A 22,581-nucleotide genomic window follows, 5' to 3' on the forward strand; every position below is an offset into this window, starting at 1 on the left:
TCTCAAAAAAAAAAAAAAAATTACAAAAGGCTGCATAGTGTCCCATTGTATGCATTGGTTTGAATATGCTTTTAAGGGAGAAACCTGAGTAAGAAATACTCTCAAGTCATTTGGGGCTGGACATTGAGACTGAGTCGGGGGATTGGACTGGGACCTTCTCTAGATCCTGAACAATCAGACCTTTTCCTTCCTCCAGGCCTTTACCTCCCATTTTCTTTCTTTCTTTTTTTTTTTTTTTTTGAGACGGAGTCTCACTCTGTAGCCCAGGCTGAAGTGTAGTGGCACCATCTCAGCTCACTGCAACCTCTGTCTCCTGGGTTCAAGAGATTCTCCTGCCTCGGCCTCCTGAGTAGCTGGGATTACAGGCACGCGCCACCAAGCCAGGCTAATTTTTTTGTGTTTTTAGTAGAAACGGGGTTTCACCCATGTTGGTCAGGCTGGTCTCAAACTCCTGACCTCAAGTGATCCACCCGCCTCAGCCTCCCAAAGGTGTTGGGATTACGGGCGTGAGCCACAGCACCCGGCCTTTTACCCCCCATTTTCTGCCAATTAAAACTTCACACAGTCTTCCATTGCTTGTAACTTTTGAACACGTGTGTGGTAATGTTCCGTGTATATTGCATATAAAACTATTAGCTTTTAAAATATTACCAGTTTATATAGACTCATCTCAAATGCTACTTCCTTTTGGAAACCCTCCTTGATCTCCCTGATATCCCCAGCCAGAGTGACCTCACTCCCCTCTCAAATCCTATAGAATGGTGTAATGTTTTGTGGTTATTTGTCACGCCTTTTACGTGCACAAGTCTTATCTTTTTTTTTTTTTTTTTTAACCTGAAGACGGCCTCACTTGCCCCAGTACCTTCCACAGAGTGGCTTCTGAGTAATGTTTACAGAATTTTTGAGGTAATTAATGAATGAACAAAGGCACCAAGGGTTAAGGACATGAATTTAGTGTCAGGCACTTGGGTTCTACTCCTGGTTTTGCTGTTTTTTAGGTGTGTCGTGGGGTAGGTCACTTCTCTCACCCTTTCCTTAGAATCCACTTCACAGGACAGTGGTGAGGATTAAGTGATTTGATGTAGGTAAATTGCTTTTCATTGACTGTTAGCTGCTGAAATAGGAATTCAGAGGAAGGAGGAGAGAGGTCAAGGAGACTTCCTAAGCTGGACTGTGCTCTCCAGCCACCCTCTCATTTATATTTCCTTTCAGATCTCTACTAAGAATGTCACTCTGGCCGGGCGCAGTGACTCACTCCTGTAATCCCAGCACTTTGGGAGGCCGAGGCAGGAGGATCACTTGAGGTTGAGAGTTCGAGACCAGCATGACCAACATGGAAAAACCCCGTCTCTACTAAAAATACAAAATTAGCCAGGCGTGGTGGTGCATGTCTGTAATCCCAGCTACTCGGGAGGCTGAGGCAGGAGAATCACTTGAACCCGGGAGGCAGGGGTTGCGGTGAGCCGAGATCATACCATTGCACTCCAGCCTGGTCTACAAGAGCGAAACTCTGTCTCAAATAAATAAATAAATAAATAAATAAATAAATAAAATAAAAAATAAAGAATGTCACTCTTCTTTGTTCCTGCATTTTCTTTTTATGTCTTTATCTTTTGGGTAAATTTGCCTGGCTTCAGGGCGAGGGCCCTCCAGCACCAAGAGCTGCCTAGTACTGCAGATTCTTACGACCACTCAAATCTTTCTTTCCTTTATAAGAAACAAGCAACTCTACCCTATGGTTGAGCCAATGTGTCAGTTTCTTCCTATCCAAATGGATGGCATCCTGACATCTGCAATGAGAGGCCAATGCAATTTGGTGGGGGTAGGGGCAAGGGTGGGGGAGTTTTGCAGAGCATAAAGAGCACAGTATCTTGGATCTTCAGCAGCTTGAGTTCAGTTCCTAACTTTTCTTGCCTCATTACAACAGTGTCACAACCCACTTTCCTCATACATTGAGAACTGCTGCAGTCAGGCACGGTGACTGTTACATGGCTGTTATATTGGCCATGGATGGCCAACACAGTGAGACCTCCATTTAAAAAAAAAAATTAAAATTAGTCAGGCATGATGGCATGTACCCGTAGTCACAGCTACTCAGGAGACTGAGGTGGGAGGATCGCTCGAGCCCAGGAGTTTGAGGTTGCAGTGAGCTATGATCACGCCAGTGCACTCCAGCCTGGGTGACAGAGTGAGATCCTGTCTCTAAAAAAATAAAAATAATTAGAAAGAATACGATTGGAAAAAAATAAAAATACAAGTAAAAATAAAAAAGAACTCTTGTGAGGAAAGCATCTAACATAATGCTAGACAAAAAGTAAGTAACCAACAAATGCAAGTTCTCCCTTTAAGCTCTTCTCCACACTGGTACCAGATTTGTACTGCTAAAAGTCCTGTTCTTTCCTCTTATTATGGAGGAATTATCCTAGCTCATAGCCAACCTCCTCACTCATACACATGCTTACTCGAGGGCATGGCTTCAGCAGTTCTCCTCTCTCTCCTGCATCATCAATTTTTCCCTCTCTCCTGGATCAGTCTCAATCAACATACAAATGTTATGTTTCCCATCTTAAAAACAAACAAAAAGTCTGTTTTGACTCCACTACCACCTACAGCTGCCACATTTTCTCCTTCGTCTTTGTAGTAAAACTTCTTGAAAAAGCTATATCCTGTATACTCAACATTTTCAATTCCTCTTGAACCTACTCCAATCAGATTTTTGTCCCATACACTCCACCAAAACATCTCAAGATCACCAACAACCTCCACATTGGTAAATCTAATTACCATCTATTCATCTTCATATTATTTGATCTGTGTGACACAGTTGATTACTCTCTCTTTCTTAAAACATTTTATTCACTTGGCTTCCGGGAGTTCTCACTTTCCTGGTTTTCTTCTTTTTGGCTCTTCCTTCTCAGTGTCTTTGGCTGATTCCTCTTCATTTTCCCAACCTCTAAGTATTAGAGTTGCCCCAGGATCCAGTCATTGGAACTCTTTGCTTTTCTGTCTACACTCATTTCCTAAGTAATTTCTTCAGTCCCTTGGGTTTTACATATTATATTGATTCTGAAAACCTCCAAATTCCTACTTCACTCTCAACCTTCTTCCTGAACTCAGGTCCAAATATCAAAATAGCCTACTTACCACATCCACTTGGGTGAGCTCTTCATATTTCTACTCAAACTTGTCCCTCCTGCAGTCTTCTTTGTGTCAAATAATGGCAACTCCATTCTTCTAGTTGCTCAGGTCAAAAAGTTTGGTAATTGGTGAACACGCCGTCCACGTGCGCCTTGCTGTCTCTCCGTTATCGCTTGAGATCTCCAGCCTTACCGCGGCTCGAAATGGACCCCAACTGCTCCTGCACCACTGGTGGCTCCTGCAAGTGCAAAGAGTGCAAATGCACCTCCTGCAAGAAGAGCTGCTGCTCCTGCTGCCCCATGGGCTGTGCCAAGTGTGCCCAGGGCTGTGTCTGCAAAGGGGCGTGCAGCTGCTGTGTCTGATGTGGGGACAGCTCTTCTCCCAGATGTTAATAGAACAACCTGTTTTTTTTTCCTTAATACAACCCTGAGCCATTTGCTGCATTTCTTTTCATATTAAATATGTGAATGACAATAAAACAATTTTGACTTGAAAAAAAAAGTTTGGTAATTGGTAATGCGACTCTCCGCTTTGTCTCATACCTCATCCAATCCATTAACAAATTCTGCCAACTCTATTTTCAAAATCTATGATTCCAAAAAAATCCAAAAAAAGTGTAAAGGGAAAAAATACAAAATACAAAAAACAAAAAATTAAAAATCAAAGTCTATGAGAATCCAACTACATCTCTGTATCTCTACTTGGACCCAGGTCTGAGCCGCCATCATCTTGTACTTGGATTATTGTAATAGCCTCCTAACTGGCCTTTCTGGTATGGTCTTAAAACCTTTTCTCAGCCCAGCAACCAAAGTAATTCTGTTAAAACATAAGCCAGAAGATGTCTCTTCCACTCTCAGAACCTCTCATCAGTTTTTGTTCAGAGACAGGGTCTCACTCTTGCTCAGGCTGGAGTGCAATGCAATGATGATCACATAGTTTACTACATTCTCAAAGTCCCATGCTCAAGCAATCCTCTCACCTCAGCCTCCCAAGTAGCCAGGACTACAGGTGTACCCCACCATTCCTGGGTAATTTTTTTTTGTTTTTGGTAGAGATGGTGTCTTGAACTCCTGGCCTCAAGTGATGAGTGAGAGTATCAGGAGATGACAGATGATGATCAGGTGAGAGGATCAAGAGACTGTCCTACCTCAGCCTCCCAAAGTGCTAGGATTACAGGCATGAGCCACCATGCCCGGCCCCATCAGTTTTTTCTCTCATGTAGACCACCCTTCCCTCCATAACCTTCATCTCCTGATACTCTCACTCTCTTCCACTCTAACCACAGTGATTCTTACCCTTTTCCTCAAACCTACCAGGCACGTTCTTGCCTCAAAACTTTTGCACTTGCTGTTCCGTCTGCCTGGATTCATTTCTTTCAGATATCTACATGGTTCACTCCCTTGTTCCTCCAGATCTTTACAAAAAACTCACTTTTTTACTGAGGCCTTCCCTGGCCACTCCATCCCAAAATTTTTTTTTTCTCTCTCTCTCTCTTTCTCTCTCTCTCTCTCTCTCACACACACACACACACACCATTCAGGTTTCAAGTCCTAAATCCTGCTTTTCTCAACAGAAAAAAAATGCTGTTTAACTACATATATATATTTAAATTATTTTGTTCGTTGTCTGTCACCCCAGTTTTTTTGTTTGTTTGTTTTTGTTTTGTTTTGTTTTTTCTTTTGAGACAGAGTCTCACTCTGTCACCCAGGCTGGAATGTAGTGGTGCGATCTCAGCTCACTGCAACCTCCACTTCCCGGGTTCAAGTGATTCTCGTGCCTCAGCCTCCTGAGTACCTGGGATGACAGATGTGCACCACCATGCCCAGCTAATTTTTGTGTTTTTTAGTAGAGATGGGGTTTCACCATGTTAGCCAGGCTGGTCTTGAACTCCCAACCTCAGGTGATCTGCCCACCTTCGCCTCCCGAAGTGCTGGGATTACAGGTGTGAGCTACCACGCCCGGCCTGCTCCATTATAATTTAAGTTCCATGAAAGCGGGAAGTGTTATTAGATTTGTTCAAAGCTCTATCATCCCAGCACCTAGAATAATGTTCAACACAAAATAGGTGTTTCACGTAAGTATTTGTTGAACTTGTTTGTTGAGTGAAATCAAACGTTATCATTTTGCTCCTCTGTTTTGGGTCATTCTGGCCAGAACAGAGTACTCATGCCTTTTGGTCTCAGGACCCTCTCTACACTCAAAGTATTGAGGGCCAGACACAGTGGTTCATTCCTGTAGTCTCTGGTACTTGAAAGGCTGAGGTGGGAGGATCACCTGAGCTCAGGAGTTTGAGGTTGCAGTGAGCTATGATTGTGCCACTGCACTCTAGCCTGGGCGACAGGGTGAGACCCTGTCTCAAAAAAAAAAAAAAAAAAAAAAAACAACATTCAGGCTGGGCTTGGCAGCTCATGCCTGTAATCTCAGCACTCTGGGAGGCCGAGGCAGGCAGATCATGAGGTCAGGAGTTCAAGACCAAGACCAGCCTGGCCAACATAGTGAAACCCCGTCTCTACTAAAAATACAAAAAAATCAGCCAAGTGTGGTGGCGGGCACCTATTACATAATCCCGGCTACTTGGGAGGCTGAGGCAGGAGAATCGCTTGAACCTGGGAGGCAGAGGTTGCAGTGAGCCAAGATTTCGCCACTGCACTCCAGCCCGGGAAATAGTGCGAGACTCTGTCTCAAAAAAAAAAAAAAAAATTTCAGGACTCCAAATAACTTTTGAAAATTCAGGACTCCAAATAACTTTTGTTTATGTGGATTCTATCTATTGATAATTATCACACTAGGTATCAAAACTGAGAAATTGTTAAATATTTACATACTAATTCATTTAAAATAACAATAATAAACATGTTAACATAACATTTTTATTTTAAAAAAATAATAAAAATTTAGCTGTTTTGTTCCAAAACGAAACAAAAAAAAATAGTGAGAGGAATGCTACTGTTTTGCCTTTTTGAAAATCTGTTTTATGTCTGGTTTAATATAAGATAATTGTATTATCCTATTTACTTCTCATTCAATCTGTATAATGTGCCATGAAGCCCTGGAAAACTACCCAGTACTCTCATGAGAAAATGAGAGTTTAAAAAGAAAATAATGTCTTTGTATTAGTATGTAAATGGTTGTTGTCTCCATACATATCTGTTGTCTTTGTACATAGTTTTCCCTCCCATTCTACATAGCAAACTCCTGCTGGTCACTCTAGGTCTGTCTCACCTGCCATCTCTAGACAGTCAGTTGTTCCCTCCTCCCTACTCCCATTTCTCTATTATAGCACATATTATGTTATCTTGTTATCTGGATAATTGTCTATCTTCCCAACCAACTATCTTCCTAAAGAAGGCAACTATAACTTGATCTTCTTTACATCCCTAGCCCCACTCACAGTATCTAGCACCAAAAAGATATTTAATAAATATTAGTTGAATAAAGAAATATGAGGGCAGGTGCAGTGGCTCATGCCTGTAGTTCTAGCACTTTGGGAGGCCAAGGCAGGTGGATCACCTGACGTCAGGAGTTTGAGACCAGCTTGGCCAACATGGTGAAATCCCATCTCTACTAAAAATACAAAAATTAGCCGGGCGTGTTGGCGGGTGCCTATAATTCCAGCTGCTCAGGAGGCTGAGGCAGGAGAACCACTTGAACCCAGGAGACGGAGGTTGCAGTGAGCCAAGATCGTGCCACTTCACTCCAGCCTGGGCAAAAGAGCAAAACTCCATCTCAAAATATATAAATAAATATGAAAGGAGGTGAAGGGAAGAGGGGACCCAGTTTATCTACAGTGAGCTCAGGCACTGATATAACATTTCTTTTTTTTCTTTTCTTGAGACAGGGTCTAGCTCTGTTGCCCGGACTGGAGTGCAGTGGCATAATCACAGCTAACTGTAATCTCTGCCTCCTGGTCTCAAGTGATCCTCTCTCCTCAGCCTCCCGAGTAGCTGGGACTACAGGCATGTGCCACAACTCCCAGCTAAATTTTTTTTTTTTATTTTTTGTAAAGACAGAGTTTCACCATGTTGCCCAGGCTGGTCTTGAACTCCCGGGCTCAAGTGATCCATCCTCCTTGGCCTCCCAAAGTGGTAGGATTACAGGTGTGAACAACTGTGCCCAGCCAATATCATAATTCTTTTCTTTTCTTTTTTTTTTTTTTTCTTTTTTGAAACAGAGTCTCTTGTCGCCCATGCCAGGGTGCAGTGGCACAATCTTGGTTCACTGCAACATCTGCCTCCCAGGTTCAAGCAATTCTCCTGCCTCAGCCCCCAAGTAGCTGGGATTACAGGAGTGCACCACCACGCCCGGCTAAGTTTTGTGTTTTTAGTAGAGATGGGGTTTCACCATGTTGGCCAGGCTGGTCTCGAACTCCAGACCTCAGGTGATCCACCTGCCTCAGCCTCTCAAAGTGCTGGGATTACAGGTTTGAGCCACTGCGCCAGCCCCAATATAATATTTCTTGTTAAGATTATCAGTGTCAAAGGTTTTCCAACATCACACTCTGGGGACTGTTGTGGGGTGGGGGGAGGGGTGAGGGATAGCATTAGGAGATATACCTAATGCTAAATGACGAGTTAATGGGTACAGCACACCAGCATGGCACATGTATACATATGTAACTAACCTGCACATTGTGCACATGTACCCTAAAACTTAAAGTATAATAATAATAATAAAAAAAGAAAGAAAAAAACAAACAACCCCATTAAAAAGTGGGCGAAGGATATGAACAGACACTTCTCAAAAGAAGACATTTATGCAGCCAAAAAACACATGAAAAAATGCTCATCATCATTGGCCATCAGAGAAATGCAAATCAAAACCACAATGAGATACCATCTCACACCAGTTAGAATGGTGATCATTAAAAAGTCAGGAAATAACAGGTGCTGGAGAGGATGTGGAGAAATAGGAACACCTTTACACTGTTGGTGGGACTGTAAACTAGTTCAACCATTGTGGAAGTCAGTGTGGCGATTCCTCAGGGATCTAGAACTAGAAATACCATTTGACCCAGCCATCCCATTACTGGGTATATACCCAAAGGACTATAAATCATGCTGCTATAAAGATACATGCACATGTACGTTTATTGTGGCACTATTCACAATAGCAAAGACTTGGAACCAACCCAAATGTCCAACAATGATAGACTGTATTAAGAAAATGTGGCACATATACACCATGGAATACTATGCAGCCATAAAAAATGATGAGTTCATGTCCTTTGTAGGGACATAGATGAAACTGGAAATCATCATTCTCAGCAAACTATCGCAAGGACAAAAAACCAAACACTGCATGTTCTCACTCATAGGTGGGAATTGAACAACAGAACACATGGACACAGGAGTGGGAACGTCACACTCCGGGGACTGCTGTGGGGTGGGGGGAGGGGGGAGAGATAGCATGAGGAGATACACCTAATGCTGAGTGACGAGTTAATGGGTGCAGTACACCAACATGGCACATGTATACATATGTAACAAACCTGCACATTGTGCACATGTACCCTAAAACTTAAAGTATAATAATAATAATAATCATAATAATAAAAAGCTTTTCCTAGCAGCTGGTCAGTTTACCATATAGTTCATTAAGTGAATTCCAACCACTCATGTGGTCTTTCCAGTGAAGTGGAGAAGACAGAGGTCATTCATTTCATTTTATGAGGCAACCAAGGCCCAAATAAATGAAGTGACTTGCTGAAAGGCATACCAAAAGTCAGTGACAGAGCCAGTGCTTGAATCAGGTATCCGACGTTAAGTCAAGTGCTGTTTCCATTTTATCCCATGCTCATCATGGTGACTGGAGGCTGCAAAGTCAGAGTTCCAGTGATTCTATCTTGGGGTGTTGCTCTGAAACCTTCTAAACCTGCTCTTGAACTGATTTCACGGCAGTCTCTGGACCGTCCTCTTACTAAGGACTATCTTAGGGATCCATTTTATAAGCAACCATTGACTTCTATCAGCCTCTTCTTTCCTTATCATCAATACCTACTGCCATTCACATCCGCCATCCTTGGGAGCTGGTCAAGGTGGACCACCACAGCGCTATATCATCATCGGCAGTTCCACAAGCATTTGGTATTAGAGGAAAGGAGAAGAATAAGACAGAGCTCAGTCCAGTCTGTTCCCCTTCATTCTTTGAATATACTATTTCTTCTTTCTGGAATATATCCCCTCCCAAACCTTCCAACTTTGGCAGTTCATTGCTCTTGCCTCAATGTTTCCACAACACTTTGTTCTCATTCGTGTCATAACTCATCATGTAACCACAATGATTTGTCTCTATCATCTCCCTACCGGGACTGTGAGCTGTTCACCTCAATGGTGTTAATACAGTCTTCAGTCTCTTTGATTTCCCTGAGACTGTCAACTCCTCTCTCACTTTTTTTTAGACAGAGTCTCACTCTGTTACTGGGCTGGAGTGCGGTGGCGCAATCTCAGCTCTCTGCAACCTCTGCCTCCCAGGTTCAAGCGATTCTCAGGCCTCAGCCTCCTCAGTAGCTGGGATTACAGGTGTGCACCACTATGCCTGGCTAATTTTTGTATTTTTTGCAGAGACAGGGTTTCACCATGTTGGCCAGGCTGGTCTCAAACTCCTGGACTCATGTAATCCGCCTGCTTTGGCCTCCCAAAATGCTGGGATTACAGGTGTGAGTCACCACGCCCAGCCAACTCCTTCCTTTTCTTTGAACCTCTCTTCTTCTTTCCGGTGATACTCCACAATCCTGATTCTTCAGTCTTTTTGGACAATCTTTAGATTCACTTTTGGCTTGACTTTTCTCAGGTTCTGAATATGTATGTCTCAGGATGGAACGCTTGGCCTTTTGCTCTCTTCAACTCTTTGCTTTCAGCTTCAACTACCATATTTACTTGAAGGTGTCCAAAATATCCATTCTCCACCTTCTTCGAGAACTCATTCCCATACCCATCTCACAGATCTTGTGGTCACCCCAGTTTCAGCAAGTCTAAAACCGAGCTCCTTGTCACCTCCTTCAAGCCAGTTCCTCCACATGAGGACTCCGTTTCTGTGAAGATGCTACCATCCATCTTTCTCGATTTGCCATCACTCCAAACTCCTTTCCCTCTTCTTGTATGCCCATTGTCTCTTAAATCTGTCTCTTTTCTCACCCCCATCCTAGAAAAAAATGGGTTCTGAAGTCAAATCGATCCAGCTCTATCACTTACGAATCACGCAAGTTTGGCAAACTTATTCAGAGTCTTCCACTTCTTTATCCTAAATTAGGGGTAATAATAGCATCTATTTCATAGGGTTTATCTATGAAGATTAAATGAGATATCGTGCAGGAAAGTGCTTAGCCCAGTAACTAGTATGTATTAGGCACTCAATAAATGTTAATTATTATTGTTATCCTTATTTCCTTATACTTAGACTATTACACTAGTCTCCTAACCAATCTCTCTGCCTCCTCTGGTCATTATTCTCTCCACTGGGAGGGGAACTAACATGGAATATCTATTAAGTGTCAAGCACCTCATGCTGAAAGCAATCTTATACAGTAATAGTAGCATCATTTTATAAAAATGGAACAGAGCCAAGATATGAACATAGGTCTGACGCTAAAGCCTGTGCCCTTTTTTCATCTCCAAATTACCACGTAATCATAAAATACTATTTTCACACATCATCCTGCTTAAACACACACATACACACACACACACCACACACACACCACACACACACAACCTTTAATGACCACCCTCCCCCATTTTCCTTCAGAACACAACCCAAATTTATTATCCTAGCATTCACTGTCTTGTACAACTTCCCTCACTTCCCAACACTTTCCTATAGGAACTCTGTGCTCCAGAGAAACTTATCTGCCGCCTCAGGCACATCCTGTACACCCTCAACTTCCTGCCTGAAATGCCCTCTCCTCTCCCCTCCCCTGGTTTAAATCCAGCCTTTCCTTCAGGTCCTAGCTAGAGTCCCACCCTCCTCCATTACACTTTTTCCTAACTTCCCCAGCCCCTCATCAGGTCTCCCTTGACCCCTGGAGCAGCCGCCTGTATCCTTGTTGACACGTGGTGTTTGCCATTCTGTTTTTCTTTGCGTTTATGTTTTCTCATCAAGCTGTAAACCTCTGCACTCCAGGAAATCGGCCTTCTCTTTTTTGTTTTTGTTTTTGGGTGTTTTTTTTTTTCCTTTCAGCATCCCAAGTAGCCCAGAGCCCTACAAATAGAAAGCGCTTGATAAATATGGGTTGTTTTGGATGAAAGATGATCTTCCCAGCTGGATGAGCTCTTTCCCTCTAGGGGTGAGGGACTGAGCTTCACCTCAACTTCACCTAATGTCTCCCAGGAATGCCCCCTCTTAAACGCTCCTCAGGTCTTCTCTACCCCTTTTCCCCACCACCCCGGCCCAGGAGAGCCACTCAGAGCTCCCTCTCCGGAGTCACCCTCTCAGACCCAGGGCTATTTCTTTAGCTTGCTCTCGAACCCCGCCTTTACCCCAGAGCCGCTCCTCAGTCTCCTCCCCCAGGCTGCCTCTCAGGCCCCCTCTCCTCCAATGCCACTCCCTAGGACCCTCTCCCCAGGGTTCCGGACCCCCAACCCCGGATATGTTCCCCCAGGGCCATCCAGTTGTTCTACCTCCAGGATTACTGATTTAGCCTCTTCCCCCTCCTGCTCGGGGCTACCCCCAGACCCCGACCTCCAGTTCCACCCCTTCGGACCCTGCCTCTAGAACTGTTCTTTCAGCCTCTGCAACCCCCTCCCCAGCGCCGCTCCGCGGCCCCTGCCCTAGGGCTGGTCGGGGAGCCACTGCCCTCGCAGGTCCCGCCCGGGTGCTGCCCCCGCGCCCCCGGCCGCCCCCCACCGGGGCGGGGCGCGCGGAGGCGGGGGCGCGCTGGCGGCCGAGGCGGCGGCGGCGGCGGCGAAGGCGGCGAAGGCAGGCGGGCCGGGCGCGTGTCCGCGGCGCCGTGACTCGGCGGCTCCGCAGCGGCTGCAGCGGGAGGACCCGGCCGGAGCCGCCGCCGCCGCCGCCGCCATCGCAGCCGGGCGGCCGGGCCCCGCCGCCGGGATGCCGAGGAGCCGGGGCGGCCGCGCCGCGCCGGGGCCGCCGCCGCCGCCGCCGCCGCCGGGCCAGGCCCCGCGCTGGAGCCGCTGGCGGGTCCCCGGGCGGCTGCTGCTGCTGCTGCTGCCCGCGCTCTGCTGCCTCCCGGGCGCCGCGCGGGCGGCGGCGGCGGCGGCGGGGGCAGGGAACCGGGCGGCGGTGGCGGTGGCGGTGGCGCGGGCGGACGAGGCGGAGGCGCCCTTCGCCGGGCAGGTGGGGCTGGCGCGCGGGGCCGGGGCGCGGGCTCGGGGCATCCGGGCAGGGCGGGGGGCGGCACCGGGGACGGGCCTGGGCCGGGCCGCACCTACTGCCGAGGTCGCGGAGGCGGCGCGCCGGGGGTCCACGCCTTGGGTCCGGGCTGGCGCGGCCCAGGGCGGGGGCCGGGGAGGGCCTCGCCAAGGGCCGCCGAGGCCGGGAGCTGCTTCAGCACCGCGGACAGGGGCAGCGGGCGGGGGCCGAGCACGAGGGTCGGGTTTGTTGTGTTGGCAGTGGGGTGTGTGGCCTGCATGACTATGTGTGAGGGAAACCGTACAACGCCTCGGAGTAAATAGTAAGCGCAGCCAGTCTGTTGTGGGTTGGGAGAAGAAACCAAGGATGTTCAAGCTGGAGAAGGGGGAGGGGGAGGGCGGAGGAAGGACTCGATCACTGTCTTCGTGGCTGAAGGGCTGTCAGGTGGAGGTAGGATAGACTTGTTCTACCTTGGCCCCACAGGGCAGAACTAGGGCCAGCGGGAGTGGGGGTTGCAAGAAGACAAATTTGGGCTCGATATAGGAAGAAGTTTGTAACAATTGGAGCTGCTCAACCAGCTTAGGAGGCGGCGAGCTGCTCATCACTGGCATGTGCAAATAAAAGCTCTCGGAGGGGATTGGATGGAGGCATGCATAATGCTTGCATGGATGCATACATCATCATCACAATAATGCCAGCTAGCATTTACTGAACACTCACTATGTGCCAGGCCTGGTGCTATGTTTTATACGAATTATCCAATTCAATCCTCATAACTACTCTATGAAATAGCTGCAATTATTATCCCCATTTTACAGATGGGGATACAGACTCAAAGAGCTTAAGTAACTTGCCCAAGGTCACACAGCTAGTGAGTGATGGAGTTGGAATTCTAACCTAGGCAGGCTGACTCTAGTCTCCCCTTATTTACCCATGACCTTATCCTATATCTCATGGGGGGTGCAGTTGGACTAATTTCTCTAGTATCTTCCAACCTAGAGGACTTCAATATTCTAATAAATGATGTTGGGACAATGGTGTTTTGCTGAGGAAAATCAGAGTGATAGCCTCAGCCACCCTAAGAGATGGAGTATATTTGTTGAAGCAGGCAGTCTGTTTGTTTAGAAGAATCTGCCTCAAGAGATATTCTTAATTGGGCATGGAGCTCAGGGGGTCATACGTGCACTGAAATTGCGTACAAATTTGTAAGTGCAAATGTGTGTATTTCTAGGCGAGGACCCCTAGATTTCTTCAGCCTCTCAAAGGGTTACAGGTTCCACAAAACAACAAAAAAGATATGGTGTGTAAAAGAACCTTTAGTGCCAGTTGGCAGTTGTCCTCCAAAGATTTTATAATTGCTGGTTGACTTGTTGTGGAAACTTTCCTTAGCCTCTTTGTGTTTTCACATGTGTTTTATCACATGTTAAAGTAATGCATTTCCTAAGTTTATACCCTAGAAGAAAGATTGCTTTAGACTGCCTGAGTGCACAGGATGAGGTGGAAAGACCCTGGCCTGGGATTAAGGAGGCCTGGGCTCTGATCTGACCTTGGCCCCCATTGGTTTGTGTGACCTTGAGCCATTTCCTTGCCCTCTCTAGGCTTGAATTTCACCATGTCTAACATAAAGAGATAGAGCTAGACAATCTCAACTCTGAAACTTTTTTATTCCTACAATATTTCAAGCATTAAGAGGAAGCTAGTCCTTACCTGTATCAGTTTTATAGGCTTTGATTATTCCACCTCTTAGCCTTTGTCTTTTTAAACTTAAGTTTCCCCCTATGACACGAGACCCCTAGAATAGCCACACTCATTCTCTGGGTCATTTTAGTTGTCCTTTTCTAGATACCTTTTGGCCCTAATTTTCAATAGATGTCAACTTGACCATTGTCTCCAGATACAGGACCCTACGGTTTTGCATAAAGGAAGGTTGGTTTCTTCTTTGCTCTCTTGGTCCCATCCTGCTTCCCCCTTCCCTCTGTCAGCTTTCCTGATCTCAACACACTAGGCCACTGCCTTTAGGGAACAATCTATAATAGCTCCCGGAGCCTTTTCCTGGGTCAAAACTGATAGCCTGGAACACAACACCCTGTATGTGGATTATTTTTATCGGAGTGCATTACCTTACATTTCTCCACCTTGACGTTTGTCTGCCATCTTGCATTGCACTCAGTAACTTCCTTCAAGCATTCGCTCACTCTCTCTCCCTTCCTCCACCTCTTCCTCCTTCCTTCTCTTTTGGCATAGCATTTACCCGTCTGAAAGGGCTTAATATGATCTGAAGTCTTGAAATTTTCACTTTGCTCTATTTCTTCTGGATCATTTATAAAAAATTTAAGTGAGACAGGTCCCAGCATGGTCTCTTGGGGCCCCCTGCACTCTTAATCCCCTTTCATTCACGGAAGTGACCATTTATATCTATCTATTGTTTTCTAAGTGACAAAAACATCATCCTTAATTTGACAATGACTCCATTTTAAATGTCTAATACATTGTCCAAAACTTCCTGAAAGATAGACAAATTATATCCACTGCTTCTCTCAATAATTTGTGCCTAATTATCCTTTCACTGAACACTAGGGGATCACTTGATTGACACCTTATAGAAATATTGTTGCTTTTAAGCCAGCAGATAATCTTGCTTACTCCTCTTTCTGTCTTTTAAGCCCTCTGGAGTCTGACTCCACCCTGCCCCTCCATTAGCAGGCCGTATTTCCCACTGCTTATTGATAATGCATCCTTACTCGACAAGCTCATCTCTCCTTTACCCTTAGACAGGCTGCCCATATTTCTCTGGACATTGTCACATAGTTACTTCTGCACCCCTACCCATTCATTTGAAACCTTTCCTTAAAGTTTCAGCTCAAGCCCTGCTTCTCCAGTAAACTTTCCCTGATTTCTCTAGTTGTCATTTTCTTCTCTCTTCTCCAGGAAACATTTTTAAGGCAGCCCCAGCCAGTTTGTCATTTATTTATTTACTTATTTTTATTTATTTTATTTATTTATTTTTGAGACAGAGTCTTGTGCTGTTGCCCAGGCTGGAGTGCAGTGGGGTGATCTCGGCTCACTGCAACCTCCGCCTCCCAGGTTCAAGCGATTCTCCTGCCTCAGCCTCCTGAGTAACTGGGATTACAGGCAGGCACCACCACGCCCGGTGAATTTTTGTATTTTTAGTAGAGAAGGGTTTTCGCCGTATTGGCCAGGCTGGTCTCAAACTTGTGACCTCAAGTGATCCGCCTTCCTCAGCCTCCCAAAGTGCTGGGATTATAGGTGTGAGCCACCGTGCCCAGCCCTATTTATTTTTTAATAGTTAAACATTATTTTTGGGGAGAGGAAGGTTGGTTCTTAGGCAAGGCTTTCTCGACCAAAATGTTTTATTTTTTTACATTGAACAAAATCCCTGATTCTCAATGCTCATCATTAAGTATTCAATGAGCAATCAATGATTCTACTCTTTATCCTTTATCTCAAAAAGTTACATGGATCTGAAATAGGCACTCATGGGCATGGGGCTCCAAGCCCCCTTCTAAAACCCTTCTTAGAGATGGGACTCATTGCCAACTTGTACTTCCTTCGGTAGAAATCAAGGCTATTCCTTTTGGCAGTGGTTCCACAAGCTCACCCTTGAGTTCCTTCAGAACTCTTTAGGTAGTCATCTAATGGTAGTGGCATCAATAGAAAGAAATTGAGAGATAACCGTGACCTTAGAGATCACCCAGTACCTACTACAGCACTTACTAGATACTTCTTTAATTGAGTTGCCCAAGGGCACAGAACGTGATAGTAGATGATTCGGAACTACTGTAGAACTTTTCCTAGTTCTCCTGATTTCTAAATTGAAAGCATTTTTCATTATCATTGATTTTTCATTTCGTATCTATGATCTTTCATTACCAAGCCAAAAAATTTTTTTATTCAGTCTATCTTCTCCTTTGCTTTCTTTTTCTCCACACCCCCCAACCCCGGACCCCTTGAAGCTCAACAAACAGGATCCTATGCTTTCTTTAGTCTTTCTTTTTTATCTTACACATCAAGAGGTCCCACTGATTCTCTAACTGGCTTCCTTCATTTGATTTATTAAAAGCACCACTTCTCTTATTTGCTGAGTAGAATGCTCCTCAAATACTTTTCTGGCCTTCCTAGTTTCCAACTTGATTCTGAGGAAGATCAGAACAGGATGAAAGAGACAAGTCAATTATCACAGGCCACATGAATAAGTAACAGAGTGTGACTCCTAGACCCAGGACTTATGGATTCCTGCCCTTGAGACTGGTTTCAGTGGTTTGTGCTGAGGAGATGGAGAACAGTCTTTGGTTTGAAACTGTAGTCAAGGAAGATTGACCCCGAATGATTGGAGGGGTAAGACAGTGACCTACTAAGAAGCACCAACGTATTCCCAAATCAAAATATTCTTTCATTGTGATCATGGCCTCCAGTATATCTTCATTCTTGTCTGGAAAAAAAAAACTCACTATTAGGAAGTTTTCCCTTTTACATAAGCTGGATCTAGTCTACTGTATTTTTAATTCATTTTCTCTTATTTTTACTGTGGGGTTTCATATTACTTTGATAGCTGTTTATATTTGTAAGGTGTTTGCACTTCCCATATGCCGTGTATGTGGCCCTATTTGGTCCTGGGAACAATACCATGAGGTAGATAAGGAAGACATTGTCCTCATTTTATAGGTGAGTAAAAGGAGACTCAAAGATGATGTGAATTGCCTATCATCTTGTCTAAGGACCCACACATAGCTCATAAACATTAAAGCAGGCCGGGCATGGTGGCTCACACCTGTAATCCCAGCACTTTGGGAGGCCGAGGCAGGTGGATCACCTGAGGTCAGGAGTTTGAGACCAGCCTGGCCAACATGGTGAAACCCCATCTCTACTAAAAATACAAAAATTAGCTGAGCCTGGTGGTGCATGCCTGTAATCCCAGCTGCTGAGGCAGGAGAATTGCTTGAACCCCGGGGGCAGAGGTTGTAGTGAGCCAAGACTGTGCCACTTCACTCCAGCCTGGGCAAAAGAGTGACTCTCCGTCTCAAAAGAAAAAAAGAAATTAAAGCAAAGAACAGAAGCTAGGTTTTCTGTTCTTGGGCTCAGCACTCTGCCCACTATACAAGTTTCCTGTTCTGGATTATTATTGTAGCCTTTTAGCCAGTCTTTTCTACTTTCAAGTATGTCCTACTCTGGTCCTTGAAAGAGGTATTTTTAGAACTAATAAAAGTAAATTATAATTGTACCCAAAAGACTAATCTTAGGAAATGCCTAGCCCTATAGTATGGTATTGTTTGAACTCAAAACAGGAAGAACAAACCACAGCCAATATCTCCTCAGTACCTAGCACAGTGCATGATACATTCTGGACATGTGATAAATATTTTAAAATTAATTTTGTTATCTAATCCCCATCAACTTCTTTGAATAGTGCTTGGCACACAAAAGTCGCTACCTTTTGTGAAGAATAAATGAATGCATGCTAGAGGTATAACAAGGTGCCGGGAAGCACCGAAGAGGGAGGAGATGAGGTTCCCCAGTTGAGGTTCGGGAAGCCAGAGAATGCTTCAGGAAGAAGGTGGTATCTGAGATGAACCTTTGAGGGAGGAGAATGATGGAGAAGGGTGAGTGGGGCAGTCCAGGCAGAATAAAAAATATGAACCATGGCTCCACAAAAATGCATGGCATGTTTAGGAAACAGTGGATAATTTGATATGCCTGGATCATCAAGTTACTTGCTATTTCCAGTAAGAGTGTATAAGGAGAAGAGGCTGGAGAGGGAGGCTGAGAGCAGATTGTGCATTTGGCTTTTGTCCAAAGGCTGAGGGGAGTCATTAAAGGTTTCTGAGCAGAGGAGCGACCTGCTCAGAGCCATGTTGAGGAAGTGGAGGGACTGGAGTTTGTTCTTGAGTTGTTCTGGCTGCTGGCTCCTGCCCTGAATGCTTTTAAGCTTTCTTAGCACAACTTAGGGGCGAGTACTCATTTTAGGGCTCAAGTGACCCGCCCACCTTGGCCTCCCAAAGGGCTTACAGGCATGAGCCCTGGCCTTGCCTGTTAGCAGTAATTTAAAGACTCAATTCTATGCCACAAACACTTACGAGGCATAAAGGGCACCAAAAGTACTTGGCCAGAAAGTCAGGAGTTGTTCTTTACTCCTTTCTCTCTTTATACATATGTATGTATAAAGATAATTTGAGGCCAGGAGTTTGAGACCAGCCTGGCCAACATGGTGAAACCCTATCTCTATTAAAAATACCAAAAAATTAGCTATGCATGGTGGTACATGCCTGTAGTTCCAGCTACTTGGGTGGCTGAGGCACAAGAATCACTTGAACCTGGGAGGCGGAGGTTACAGTGAGCCAGGATTGAACTACTGTACTCCAGCCAAAGCAAGACTCTGTCTCAAAAATCAATCAATGAATCAATCAATCAGTCCACTCAGGAGTCAGTTATATCTGAAGCCTATATGGCAAAAACTAATGTTTGACAAAGCTGGCTGGTGATTTTCCAATATATATTGTTATTTTATGCCTTTCTGAATGATTGAAATATTGAATAATAAAAAAAATTAAAAACAAACCAAAATCTGATCACCTTACTCCCACCCTCACCTTGCTTAAAATGACTCTTAGGACAAAGATTATACTATTATTACTGTACTACTATCACTTCTTCCTTTTAGTTTTATTATGGAAAACTTTCAAATGCATATGAAAATGGAAAGAACAATATTATAAACTCCCTTGGACGCAGCACCCACAAGGATCGCTTGAGCCCGGGAGTTTGAGACCAGCCTGTGCAACATGGCAAAACCCCATCTCTACAAAAAAATACAAAGAGTAGCTGGGTGTGGTGGCATGTGCCTGTAGTCACAGCTACTTGGGAGGCTGAGGCAGGAGGATTGCTTGAGCCCAGGAAGCTGAGGCTACGGTGGACAGAGATCACACCACTGCACTCAAGCCTGGGCCACAGCGCAAAACCCTGTCTAAAACAAAAACAAAAACATGCTTAATGAAGCCGATGAGGCCCTGCATGACTGAGTCCTTCCCATCTCTCTGACTTCCTTTTATACTACCCATTCTTCCCATTGGTCACTAGACTCCAGTCACCCTGCCCTTCCCTCTCTTTTTCTAATATACAGGCTCCTTCCCATTCAGGAATTCAGTAAGGTACTCTTTCCTGGAGTCTCATTCTCAGCCTTCACCTAGCCTCTTCTGTTCATTCACAGATGTCAGCTGAGATGTCATGTACTCAGGGAGGCCATCCCTGATATCACAGCCTACATCTCCTGCCACACACTTTTGTAGCTCCTGGTTCTTCTCTTTCATTCCACTTATCACCACTGTAATGAAATGTTTAGTATTTCCATGTCTATCTCTCCCACCGGCTGTAACTTCCATGAGGATGAGTTCAAAGGGGACTACAGGCATGTAAACCATTATTTATAATGTAATACAAAATATGCTATAAATGAGGATACATATAATGCCATTGGGAGCACATAGAAAGTCCATTTAACCCCGGACAGATAGCCCTCCCTGATGAAGTGGCATTCAAGTTGCATTTTGAAGTAGTGCACCATGGGGAGGCCAGAGTACATATGGGAAAGGAGTTCTAGGGAGAGGGAATAAAATAAAGGCACAGAGGCAGGACTCTGCAGGATATGCTCAGGCAACACAATTAGGTCAGTATAGCTAGAGGTTGGGGTACTTGAGGTGAGCAATAAAGGGTAGAAGGTACAGGACAGAACATGAGGCTGGCAGAACCAGGCATAGTGGCTCACGCCTGTAATCCCAGCTTCTCAGGAGGCTGAGGCTGGAGGATTGCTTGAGACCAAGAGTTTGAGGTCATATTGAGCTATGATTGTGCCACTGCACTCCAGCCTGAGCGACAGAGCAGAACCCCATCTCTACAAAAGAAAACAGGGCTGGAAAGGTGCATTGGCATCACATTGTAAGGGTTGTTGTGTCATACTAAAGAATTTGGACTTTAAGACAGGCAATGAGGAACCAGAAGATCGGCTTCACAGTCAATCCACTTAGGCTAAAATAATGGAACTTTTTAACATGACTTACAGGTTATTTAGTTCAACCATCTCCCTGTTGCAGTTAAGAAACTGAGACTTGGTCTGGCTGTGGTGGCTCACATCTGTAACCCTAGCACTTTGGGAGGCCAAGCTGGGAGGATCACTTGAGCCCAGGAGTTTGAGACCAGCCTGGGCAACATGGCGAAACCCTATCTCTACAAAAAATACAAAGATTAGCTGGGTATGGTGGCATACACCTACAGTCACAGCTACTTGGGAGGCTGAGGCAGGAGGATTGCTTGAGCCCAAGAAGTTGAGGCTACAGTGAGCAGAGATTGTACCACTGCACTGCAGCCTGGGCCATAGAGTGAAACCCTATCTTAAAAAAATTAGGCCAGGTGCAGTGGCTCACACTTGTAATCCCAGCACTTTGGGAGGCTGAGGTGGGTGGATCACCTGAGGTCAGAAGTTCGAGATCAGCCTGGCCAATATGGTGAAACCCTGTCTTTACTAAAAAATACAAAGAATTAGCTGAGCGTAGTGGTGGGCACCTGTAATCCCAGCTACTTAGGAGGCTGAGGCAGGAGAATCACTTGAACCCGAGAGGCGGAGGTTGCAGTAAGCCAAAATCACGCCATTGCACTCCAGCCTGGGTGACAAGAGCAAGACTATGTCTCAAAAAAAAATTTTTTTTTTAATTTAAATTTAAAAAACCCTGAGGCCTGGCCACTGGTCTTTGTCTTCACTTTTCCCTTTTCTTAACTCACCAAGAAGTCGAGCCTCAGGGGACAGAAAATTAGCAGATCTGCGGGAGGGCCTTGGACAGGGTGAGGAAGACTAAGGCCTCTCCTTTTCCAGAGAGTGAATGAGACCATGGCCACACTCCTGACTGTGGGCAGAGGCCTCCCCAGAACTGCAAAACTTGGACATCCCAGTGCTGACCCAAAACCCCAAATGTGCCACCTCCCCGGGTATGGTGATCATCTGGCTTGTGGTGGCCTCCTGGGAGCGGGCCAAGGACATTCTGCAGAGCGCTAGGGAATTCCCGCTAGTGCACTTACCACCCACTCAAGAGCCAATGGCAGCCAACAGGCAATGCTGCGCCATTAAGGTGTTTGTCAAGAAGCTAAGCTGGGCATTGTGGGCGATCCTGAGGGCCCTTTTTAGATTGGCTGTAAGTGAAGAAAAAAAAAGAAAAAAAAACAGCATTTGGAGGCAAACTAGAGCTAGTGCAGAGGGTGTAGCATGACAGAAAACCCTCTGAGAGGCAGAGGTGCTTGCCTCCATGTCTGGCTTCCTTACCAACTTGCTCTGTGGTTTTGAATAAGTCATTTCCCCTCCCGGAGTTTTCTTTCTCTCTTCTGCAAAACAAGTATGTTAAATTAGATGATCTCTGAGTATTGGTGACCAGTGCATTTTCTACATACCTGAATGATTATGCCTTCAGTATGAAATTTTACGAATTAGTCATGTAACTCAGGTGGGCTCAGCAGCAAGGCTGGGACCTCAGTTATATGGGTAGAGGAGGAAGCAGGGTTTTGGTGGGACAAGAAGTGGAGGGAACTGACACAGTGATAGGACCCATCCCTGAGGAGTCACCAGAGAGACCCAGTGATTTGGTCTGGCAGCAATAACCAAACGTGGTGGTCAAAGAGGAGAAATGACTTATTAAAAATCACCAAGGGCTGGGTGAGGTGGCTCACACCTGTAATCCCAGCACTTTGGGAGGCTGAGGTGAGTGGACCACCTAAGATCAGGAGTTCGAGACCAGCCTGACTAACATGGTGAAACCCTGTCTCTACTAAAAATACAAAAATTAGCCGGGCATGGTGGCGTGCACCTGTAATTCCAACTACTCGGGAGGCTGAGGCAGGAGAATCACTTGAACCCAGGAGGCAGAGGTTGCAGTGAGCCAAGATCACACCACTGCACTCCAGCCTGTGCGACAGAGCGAGACACCATCTCAAAAAAAAAAAAAAAAAAAAAAAATCACTAAGAGCAAGTTGGTGGGGGAGCCAGGAATGGAGCCAAGCGTCTCTGCCTTTCAGCGGTTCTTTCCAAGGAGTATGGGAGCAGGAATAGACAATAACATTGTACGAACACTTACTATGTGCCAG

The 22,581-nt window shown here is 45.4% G+C and overlaps 3 protein-coding genes across 3 annotated transcripts in view; all 3 read left to right on the forward strand.

Annotated features, from left to right (window-relative positions):
• PROCR (protein C receptor) overlaps positions 1–2,946 on the forward strand; it is a 45,428-nt gene extending 42,482 nt beyond the window's left edge. Inside the window, exon 4 of the mRNA XM_008957221.6 lies at positions 1,213–2,946. Within this exon, the coding sequence (XP_008955469.1) occupies positions 1,213–1,223 (11 nt within the window). The 3' untranslated portion in view covers positions 1,224–2,946. The remainder of the gene's footprint in view (positions 1–1,212) is intronic.
• A 204-nt stretch (positions 2,947–3,150) lies between these two features.
• LOC103783901 (metallothionein-1L) lies at positions 3,151–11,961 on the forward strand. The gene has a single exon (XM_008957380.5). It carries the CDS (start codon positions 3,342–3,344, stop codon positions 3,498–3,500), a length of 159 nt encoding a protein of 52 aa, XP_008955628.1. The 5' UTR covers positions 3,151–3,341; the 3' UTR covers positions 3,501–11,961.
• Positions 11,962–12,183: 222 nt separating this feature from the next.
• MMP24 (matrix metallopeptidase 24) overlaps positions 12,184–22,581 on the forward strand; it is a 50,425-nt gene continuing 40,027 nt past the window's right edge. Inside the window, exon 1 of the mRNA XM_034947074.3 lies at positions 12,184–12,429. Within this exon, the coding sequence (XP_034802965.1) occupies positions 12,184–12,429 (246 nt within the window). The remainder of the gene's footprint in view (positions 12,430–22,581) is intronic.

This window comes from Pan paniscus, chromosome 21 (genome assembly GCF_029289425.2).
Source record: "Pan paniscus chromosome 21, NHGRI_mPanPan1-v2.0_pri, whole genome shotgun sequence".
In the NCBI taxonomy this organism is placed as follows: domain Eukaryota; kingdom Metazoa; phylum Chordata; class Mammalia; order Primates; family Hominidae; genus Pan; species Pan paniscus.

What these genes read in the sequence shown, in the direction of transcription:
- LOC103783901 (XM_008957380.5), top strand. Translation starts at nt 3,342, where the DNA reads ATGGACCCCAACTGCTCCTGCACCACTGGTGGCTCCTGCAAGTGCAAA.